This window comes from Chrysochloris asiatica, unplaced genomic scaffold (genome assembly GCF_000296735.1).
Source record: "Chrysochloris asiatica unplaced genomic scaffold, ChrAsi1.0 scaffold00100, whole genome shotgun sequence".
NCBI lineage: Eukaryota > Metazoa > Chordata > Mammalia > Afrosoricida > Chrysochloridae > Chrysochloris > Chrysochloris asiatica.
Window position 1 is genome coordinate 7,724,045 of NW_006408618.1, and position 10,368 is coordinate 7,734,412.

At 42.5% G+C, this 10,368-nt stretch overlaps 1 protein-coding gene across 2 annotated transcripts in view; it reads right to left on the bottom strand.

Moving 5' to 3' along the window:
* Window positions 1-268: 268 nt before the first annotated feature.
* The window catches only part of ASTN1 (astrotactin 1), a 531,426-nt gene continuing 521,326 nt past the window's right edge, over window positions 269-10,368 (bottom strand). The window contains exons 22-23 of one of the 2 annotated variants that reach the window (XM_006867074.1): window positions 6,548-6,731; window positions 269-506 (exon numbers count right to left, since the gene is read on the bottom strand). In XM_006867074.1, coding sequence (XP_006867136.1) covers window positions 269-506; window positions 6,548-6,731 — 422 coding nt within the window. Of the gene's footprint in view, window positions 507-6,534; window positions 6,732-10,368 lie in introns of those variants that run through there. The other variant, XM_006867075.1, reaches the window with a different exon arrangement.

Below are 10,368 nucleotides of genomic sequence, written 5' to 3' on the forward strand. Positions count from 1 at the left end.
AAAGAAATGAACAAAACAAATTAACTGCAGAACTGTCCCAAAGTAAATAAAGACAAATGCTGCTGCATGAAGCCGCTGGCCGGCAGGTTGACTGATCATGCAGTCGAAGAACATCATATTGAAATCTTTCAGGAAGCAAGGGTCACATTCTTCTTGGTTGAGGTTCCATTAAATGTCCCATTAAAAAATGTTAAAAAGCCATAATCCAACCCAGGTGCCCCTCCTCTCCCCTGCTTTACTCTGGTAGCCACTTGCTGGCATCTTGGCGCTAGATGTCTTTGCTGTCCCCATAGTCATTGTAGGGGACGCTCAGGGTCTGCTCCTCGCATGTCTTCCTGAGGTCCCGGCTGAGCTCTGACCAGTCAAGTCCATACGGCTTGATCTCGCTGTAGCGGCAGCCCAGGTACTTGAGTGAGCTGCGTCGCAAACTTATCTTGGGTTCCTGGAGGAGCCCGTTGCACCAACTGCTGAGATCCCCGAGTTGGGAAAGGATGAGGCCCGCTTTCCTATGGGTCAAACGTGGAGGATGCATATGTTAGAGAAGAAGAGAAGGCGTAGGAGGGTAAATAGCTACTATTAGTGTGAGACTTTGGAGTCCCTGTGTGGTACAAACATTTAACACCCTTGCCTTCTGACTGGAAGGTGAGGTTTCCGTCCACCCAGAGGGATCTTGAAAAAACGCCTGGTGATCTACCTCTGAAAAGTCAGACATTGAAAACCTTATGGTACACAGTGCTACTCTGACATGCATGAGGTCACCATGAGTTGGAACTGGCTCAGTGGTAATTGGTTTTAGTGTAAGACTTTAAACTTCAAGAGGGCAGTGCCCACACCTGCTTTGTTTTCTCTTCCATCTTCTTGTTGATAAGTGCCGTCAAGTCGGTTCCGACTTACAGCGACCATCTTAGGTACTTAGAATAGTGGGTTCTCCATACACGTCTGTCAAATGATGGATGAATGAGTGAACAAATGAATGGACTAGTTAATTAATAGAATGGAAATGCAGGTATCAAAAGGAAATGAGGAAACAAAATAAAATAAGGAAAAATAAAGAGATGTGACAGAAAATAAGTAACATTTTAGTGGGAACTTATACTCATTTTAATGCATAGACATTAGTAGTTTTTAAAATTAAATTAGTTTTTTGTAAAGTCAGTTTTAAAACAAAATTTTTATTACTGAATGATGGTTAATGTGTTTAACTGAATAGTTCCTTTTACCAGGCTATTTCTGAACTGATCAGAAATGGTGGTGGTAGTGGTGGTTATGTGCCGTGGAGTCAGTTTCGACTCATAGCCACCCTGCATAGGGTATCTAAAGCTGTCAGTCTTTATGGGAGCAGAAATCTTCATCTTTCTCCTGTGGAGTGGCTGGTAGTTTTGAGCTGCTGACCTTGAGGTTATCAGCCCAATTCGTAACCACTATGCTACCAGAGCAGAAACAGTAGACGTACAGAAATGAACGGGGTACAAAATGTGACCCATTACATGTGTACTGAGGTAACTGAAGTGTAGTCAGGTGACAGCAACATTTTCATCAGGTCACACGGACACAGGTTACGCTGGGTAAAATGCAGTCTCTCAGCTGCATCCATCATCTCATTAACTGGCAGGTAGCTCTCATGCCCCCTTCTTCTACCAGCCTTAGAAAGTCAGGCAGCCACAGCTTTTAATCCTCAGTCAGAAGAGCAGAAAAAGGAGGCAATGAGAGGTCTTTTTTAGAGAGATAAAAGCAGACGGATGCAAGGCCACCCCAAGTTCATACACACTGGAAAAGAGACATCCCTCTGGGCTGAGAAAAGTCAGCATGAGAGATTCTGATGTACAGCCTGGGAAAGGTGCTCTCAGTATGACCTCACTAGAGTCTCATTCGTCCTAGTGCCCATCCTTGATGCCACAGACAGGCCTGTTCCTAGACCTTATTGGAGTTACCGCTGAACACTTTACTTCTTAGTGACCCATGGGACATAAAATGCCCACCTACACTTTCTGAGTCTGGGGTTTAGTGAGGGACACTGATAACACAGTGGTTAGAACACTTGACTACTAACAAAAAGGTCAGGAGTTTGAGCCCACCAATCATTTCACTGGAAAAAACATGTGGCAGTCTGTTTCCATTAAGATTTGCATCCTTGAAAACACTGAGGCACTTCTACTGTTCCCTATAGGAAGACATGTGAGTTGGACTTGACTTCATGACAGTAGACTTGGTTTTTGTCACTTTGAGGTTTAGTGTGAAGCTGCTAGCCCATGTTTATTTAGTACATGCTACCATCTGGTGTTGTTGCTGTTGTCATTAAGTGCCATCGAGTCAGTTCCAACTCATAGTGACCCTGTATAGGGTTTCTGAGGAGCAGCTGGGGGTTTTGAACTGCCGACCTTGTGGGTTGCAGTCCAGTACTGATCCACAGTGCCACACCAGGAGTCCTGTATAACTGTGTATCATCAACCCCAGCACTGTATTCCTTGCGAAATATGTGTCCCACTAATTGTATCAAAATCCATATTACCTAAAACATTTAAAAAGTATTTCATTCAAAATATTTTCTATTACTGAAAACAGAGGGTTTCATAAAAATATTCAAAGCAGAAAAGAATTGGGTCTTGACGACCAAATGAAAAGGATTCGGATGTATGAAAAAAATCAGTTCTATATACTCCGATGTGTTCTTTGCAGACCTATTTTTGAACGAACTCATTTGAAACCTCAGATACTTCTGGAAAGCTCAAAGATAAGTACACCTTATAGTATGTACCAATTGCTAAGCAAGTGTCTTAACTGAAGACCCAATTTTTTTTCTAATTTAATCAACAATGGCTTCCAGAATATGAAAGTTTCTGCACCCCATTTAGCATGAGCCTTTGAGAGCACAGACACCATTCATTTCATTCTTCTTTTGTCCTGGCAATGCCTGTCACCAAGAAATGATAGCCCTGCATTCCATCATAGGGCAGGCTTAGGGTGGGAACTGACTTGATGGCACTTAACTATAACAGTGAAGGGTGAAGGAAAGGTGTTGAGCTCCAGCAGCAACACAAGGGGCTAAAAGTGGTGCAAAGCCACCGCAAGGTTGCTATCCTTTTTTCAACTTCAGTGGTAAGTCAGAGGCAGGGCTTCAAAATGGTTCATTGCAGCTTAAGTCCCTGCTGAGGATTTGCCTTTCCACCCCAGATAATACTGAATCAGAATAGACATTTTAAAGCTAGTCTTCAGTTCTTTCTGCTGTTATAGGAAAGCCTGTATAAGTAAGAAACCCCTGGGGAGCTTGTTAAAATGTAGATTCTGATTCAGTATATCTGAGGTGGGGGGGGAGGGGGGTCAAATTCTCAGCAGGGGTAGAACTGGAAGGAGCCAGTTTGAAGCCCTGGTCAGAGGGAATCAAACAGACACTCTGCTTGTGGACTAAATCGCATCCTGTGTGGATGATCTGTCTTCTTATCAGCCTCTGATGTTTCACCAAGCAGGTTTTCCAAAAGTCATCATCAACATCAACAGAGACTTTGGGCACTTAATTTCTCCTATTGTAAATCATTGGTTGTCTACAAATCTTTGGGGTAGGAGGAATGAAGGAAGAGTGAAGGCAACATCTGCATCATCCTCCAGGGATGAATAAAGGAATGCATCCTAACTGTCCTTTCCAGAGAATGGATTTCATTAGCCTGTGTAGACTTTGTTGTTGCTTCCATAGTTAATTAAAAAATAATAATAATAATTTGAACCTGCACTTGATCATTTCAGAGCCTGCAGCCTTCCTCTTTCTTAGCAATAGTACAACAGACATCATTCTCAGTCTGGAGACCTCAATGAATTGTAATTGTAATTAACTGAATGAGGGAATCCTTTCTGCTTGCTCACAGAAGTATGAACCCCACAAACCTTTTTATATGAGCTTTTACTGAAGAACACCTAATGTGTTTGCTTTGGCCTCTGCCTAGGAGCCTCTGATGTTTGGCTTACAAAGTGTGCAAATTATCTCTAGGAAGAGGACCTTTACTGTTTTCATATGATCCTTCCTAAGAACCATAACAGTTCTACATCCCACTTCAATCCCCTACCCCCCGATATACAGACTTGAAGACCAGTGGTGGTGGTGTTTGTGATGTTGAGTCAATTCTGACTCATAGCCACTCTATATGGCAGGGTAAAGTGTCTCAGAGGATTTCCTAGGCTGTAATCTTCATGGAAACAGATCACCAGGGCTTTCCTCCTATGAGTTCAAACCACCAACTAGTCTTTCAGTTAGCAACTGAGCACTTAAACACTGAACCACTAGGGATCGTTTGAAGGATCAGTAGTAACATGAACAAGCTTGGTGTCAAGCTTGTTCATGTTAAAAAAGAGGAAGACTCCTAAAGAGATGGCTTGGCACAGTGGCAGAGTAGCAATGATTGTAAGGTTGGTGCAGGACCAGGCAGTGTTTTGCTCTGTTGTGCATAAGGTTGCTATGAGTCAGTACCGACTGGACGGCACCTAACAACCAGTAATGTGAAAGATCTTCCTGTGATGAAAATCTAGGGAGGAAAATGTATGATGAGCAGCAGGCCTGACTTTACATTAAGGGCCTCATTTCTTTCCCTGCTCATTTTCTTCATTATCCAATTTCCCTTTGAGTCTTGAGTCACAAGAGAAAAATCTTAAAATCAATCCAAATACCCTTGAAAATGAGCAATTGTTACAACATTAGTACTGTTCAAATGCTGGTATTTATGTTTCTTGACAAAGATCTGTCCAAAGACTCTTATAATTATGCCAGAGGGAAAATGGAAAGGAAGGTGGGGCTGAAAGAGAAGAGGTTATAGTGAGTGAGACCGGGTGAAGGACAGAGTGTGGAGGGGTTGACATAATAAGGCGGTGGTTGCTGTTAAGTGTCACAGAATAAGTTTTGACTCATAGCAACCCAATATAGGGTTTCCGAGGTTTTAAATCTTCTTGCAGGTGCAGAAAGCCTCATCTTTTTTCCTTGAAGTGGCCTGTGGGCTTGAACCAACAATCTTGTGGTTCACAGCCTGTCCTAAGGAGCCAACACCCTTCCTTTATAATAATGTAAAAATAATAATAAGGGAAGGACATTTCTTCATATGCATCTATTTTCAAACCTAGGGGCTGCTTCTTATGTAGACAGACAAAACACATCATAATTCCCTTTCATATTTCTCTATGTGTCCTGGCATATAATGGCATCTGTTTGTCCAACAATTACCACCATTTATAAACATCACAAAGTAATTGATGAAATGCTGAAAGATTTTGTCTGACCTTACATGTGAAATCATTTTATTTCAGAAAGTTAACTCTAAATCTCATCCTTCTTTCACAAGTAAGAAAATGGGAAATGACCTAATGGTTTTCAGGGAAGTTTATCATTGTAGATAACAACAGGCATACTGAGGCGGAGACTCCCTCCAGTTTAGTCTTAGACGATGGATGGATGGACGGATGGATGGATGAATGAATGGACGGGTGGATGGCGTGACCTCTGATTGACACTTTCAACTTTGTTGAAGCACAAGAATTCTTTACATGCCAGAAAATTCTCTGTGTTACTTTCTTTGTTTTCATTTCTTTTTCTGTTCTTAAGCCTTATTGTTTTTGTTTTTCTTCATGAGCTCCTAAATAATTTTGGGGCATATAAATGCCAACATTCCATGTTCACTTAACCATGTCTATCTGAAAATTCCAATATTTCCAGGAATGTCTGTTTTCTTAAACAGCAATATGCAGCTATTATGAAAGGAGAAAAAGAAAGACAATTCCTCTACACCCTCTTTTCATTTCTCTTTCCATATCTCTTTCATATCTTTTTCCTGGATATTAGGAAATTGTAGCCTTGAGTGGGGGAATGAGTTGGCAAACTTTAGGAGAGACAGAGTTCAAGGTACGTTGCTAGCTACTCCATGTTGCTTTTTTAGAGAAGGTACAGATTTATCTTAGAGTATGACTGTAGAATGCATATAGCACATCAAAGTTCATATGGCATAAATCTTTTTTGATAACTTCTGTAATGAAATTCCTAATTTTCTTCACTAGACGAAGTTTTTGGCTCCTACAGTTTCAGCATTTGAGTGCCGTGACAGCAGAATAGAGTGGAGAATTAGGTCAAGAGCAAAGTTCTTTCCAAAATTCAAGCAATGCATTTATGACTTATCTACTTACATACAGTTTATGCCAAAGTAATCTGCATGAACTGAGCTCTGTACAAGCACAGGACTTACCCCTTTTCTCAAAGCATCTAAACTCACTCAAGACATCTGCAAATTCACAGATGTATGTAGTATGCCAGGGTAAGAATTGCCAAATTTCTTTAAAAGAGACAATGCAATTTGTTGAGGAACAGTTGCAACAGAGTTTATTCCAACTCTTGGTGACCCCATCTGTTGCTGAATAGAGCTGTGTTCCATATGGTTTTCATGGTTGGGACGTTTTAGAAGTAGATTACCAGGCCCTTCTTCTGTGGTGCCTCTGGGTGGGTTTAAACTATCAGCCTTTTGGCGAGTTGTTCGGCACTGAACTGTTTGTGTCACCCAAAGACTCCATGTGTGTTGATTACCTTGGTCCTAACTCATCCTCACACCGCCAGGTGAATTCTCCAAAACTCTCATAGTGTTGGTTATAGTGGAAGAGGACTCGATGTAAGGTGGGGGAACCCAGATCCAGGAGGGTGTTGTAGGCAGTCTGCTGTTCCTTCCCACTGGTGTAGCCATTGAAGAGATTGTAGATCTTATCTGCTATTTCTGAGGAGGAAAGGAAAGACAAACCAGTAAGATGTTGCTGTGTAGTGAATTACTTGCTCTGTCTTTTCTAGTCTTGTCTTTGTAACTCCCACCAAACGACTCTTTTCTTGATTGGTCTGGGGAAGAAGGTAAAAAATGATACTGACAGAATACCATGATTCAGCTGTGGCTATTAATAGAGTTGTTTACCTGTGAAAACTCATAACTCTTATCTTAGAAGCAGGAATGCTGGGGAGGGGGAATCTTGCTACCATCAAAGAAAAAGAGCCAGGAATGGAGCACATCCTTTGGACCCTAAAATTCCTGCACATCGAAACTTCTTGACCCAGGGACAGAAAGTTGTGACACTGGAGGAGTAGCAGAGAAGCAGCAGCGACAGAGCCAAGACTCAGAGCACAAGACAGAGCAGTGGGCTTCCCAGCCCACTGAGCAACTAAAGCTCAGTGATTTGGGGCCGGAAGCTTGCTTGTTTAGTAGTGTGCCTCCAGGCATTTAAGTGGGAGAGCTAGGTGTGGTGACCTTCTTAGCTAGAACATTTCTCCACAGTCCTAAAAGAGCTTTGGAACTTTACCAGGAGAGAGGCTGCCTATAAGCATGGCTGATGAGAGGCTGTCCTGACTGAAAAAGCTGTGTCTTGAATATTTCTGACCCTGAATTGTAATCTGCTAGCTTCCCTAATAAACCCCACCTAACTGTGAGTATTATCTCTGAGTTCTGTGTACCCAATGCAATGAATTATCAAACCCACCATGAGTAGAAAGTGCTGTGGAAAATTGTTGGTGACATTTATGCTGATGTGTATGTGTGTGTATACATACACACACACATACATATATTTATACTTGGGAGAAAGATGGGCTTTCCGCTCCCGAAAAGATTTACAGCCTCGGAAACCCTATACAGGGTCGCTGTGAGTCAGAACTGACTCCGCAGCATGCCACCACTACCACCATACATATAATATGACCACCAATCATCTGTCAGTTTGTTGTACTGTGGTGACTTGGGAGTTGCTGTGATTCTGGAAGCTATGCATACCAGCAGGGTCACCAATGGTGGACAGGTTTCAGATGAGCTTCCAGATGAAGACAGACTAGGAAGAAGGAGTGACAAACTACTTCTGAATATTTAGTCACTGAAAACCTTATGAACAGCAGAGAAACACTGTCAGATATAATGCCAGAAAATTATTCCCTCAGGTTGGAAGGCACTCAAAATGTGACTGGGGCAGAGCTGCTTCCTCAAAGCAGAGTTGACTGTGATTATGCGAATGGAGTAAAGCCATAAGGAAGACTGTAGAAGAATTGATGCATTTGAGTTATAGTGTTGGAGGAGAATATTGAAAGTGCCATGGGCTGCCAAAAGAACCAATAGATCTGTCTTGGAAGAAGTACAGCCAGAGTGCTCTTTGGAGGCCAGGATGGCCAAACTTCGTTGCTCATACTGCAGACATATTGTCAAGAGGGAACAGTCGCTGGAGAAGAATATCATGTTTGGTAAGGTGGAGGGTCAGAGAAAAAGAGGAAGACCCCCAGCAAGGTGGATTGGCAAAATGGCAGCATCACCGGGGTCAAGCATGGCAACAATTGTGAGGCTGGCCCAGGACTGGGCAGTGTTTTGTTCTGTTGTTCACAGGGTCACTATGAGTCAGTACTGACTCTATGGTACCTAACAATAATAACAACATATATGCCTATACATGCATGGGAGTTCTGGTGTGGCACTGTGGGTTAATGCACCAGACTGCAAAGCTGTTTGAACTGCAAGGTCGGTGGTTCAAGCTCACCAGCTACTCCTCGGAAACCTTATACATGGGTCAGAATCGACTCTATGACACTTAACAACAATATACATACATACACAAACACACATATATATGTATATATGTATGCATATACTGGAGTCCTGATGTGGTGCTGTGGGTTAATGTGCTAGATTGAAAAGTAGGTTTGAACTGCAAGGTCAGAGGTTCGTGCTTACCATTTGCTCCTTGGAAACCCTATATAGGGTTGCTATGGTCGGAACTGACTCGACAGCACTTAACAAAAACAACAACAGAGTATATATGTGCATATATGAGAGGGCTTCAAAGTTTGTAGATCATGGAATTAACAGATAGTGGAATTTTCCATGAACTTTTTGAAGCCCTCATATATGAATGTGTGAGTGTGTGCATTTGTATAATGTTACTTACAGGATACTAAGTCTGGAGCCTGGAGAAAGTGACTGAAATAATTTACTTTATTTCTGAGCCACTAGTCTTCAGTCTTCTCTCCTGTTATATGAACGTCTGGGACAAGGATAACTCTAAGGTCAATTTCTGTTATTCTACCCAGGTTTCTTAAAAATATAGAGCCAGAGCCGAAAGCTCTTCTAGAAATCCTTTATTGGGCAATGTAGTCCCAGGGAAGCAGGGATGAGGATAGAGGGAAATGAGACAAAAACAAGGAAGCGCAACCATAAGGACTGCATTATGGAGGTGCCAAACCTTTCTGACAAGCTGACTGCTACTTTTTGCAGCACAGGATGTATGAAGCTACTGGATCCCCATTGCTCCCATGACCTCCAGTGCCAGGTCACTGTTGGTCGGAGACCATGAGGCACTCGCTCCCATGCTGTGTGGACTGTGTGTGTTTGGGCACCAACTGACTCACACAAAGATAACAGTGGAGCCTTGGGCAACAGGAGACAGGTACTTGGCTGAGCTGAGTGCTTGTCAGACTGTCTGGATAGTCTGAAGGGCCCCAGGACTATCAGTCTGGAGTGGTTACGGAGCCAGAGCTACCTGAACCCATGACTGCAGGAACGCAAGAATCTTTGCTAGAGCTGCTCAGACCAGATAAAAGGCAAGCATGCAGATCTGGAGCAACACACAAACTGAATCCAGTACAGTCTGCAGTTGAGAATGAGTGATCTTTCAGTTTAATTTCTACCTGTTGTATTTCTGTCTCAAAACTGTCCATTGCTAAGCATGAACTTGTTTTAGTTGTTGGGTTCCAGTGAGTCAGTTTCTACTCATAAGCAGCCTCATTTGACAAAGCAGAACTGCCCTGTAGGGTATTTTAAACTGTCATCTTTATTGGACCAGATCATCAGGGCTTTCTCCTGAGAGATTGCTAGGTAGGTTCAAACCATCAGTCTTTCAGTTAGCAATCAAGTGCTTAACCATAGTACCACCAGGACTCCCTCCCTCCACACCAGGACATCTCAAACCTGAATGTGCATCAGAATCACCTGGAAGTCTTGTTAAAAGACATATCACTGGCTTCATCCCCAAGGTTTCTAATTCAGTAGGTCTGGGGTAGAACCCAAGAATTTGCATTTCTAACAAGTTCCCAGGTGATGTTGATGGTGTAAACTATATTGTTTTATATGGAGTCTTGGTATGGCGCTGCAGGTTAATGCATCAGACTGTGAAGTCATTTGAACTGTACGGTCGGGTGGCTCAAGCTCACTAGCTGCTCCTTGGAAATCCTATACTGGGTCATTATGGGTCAAACATTGAGAAGTATGAGTATTCCAGAACACTTAATTGTACTTCTGAGGAATCTACCTGGACCAAGAAGCAGTTGTTCGAACAGAGCATGGGAACACTGAATGTTTTAAAATTGGGAAAGGTGTGAGACAAGGTTGTGTT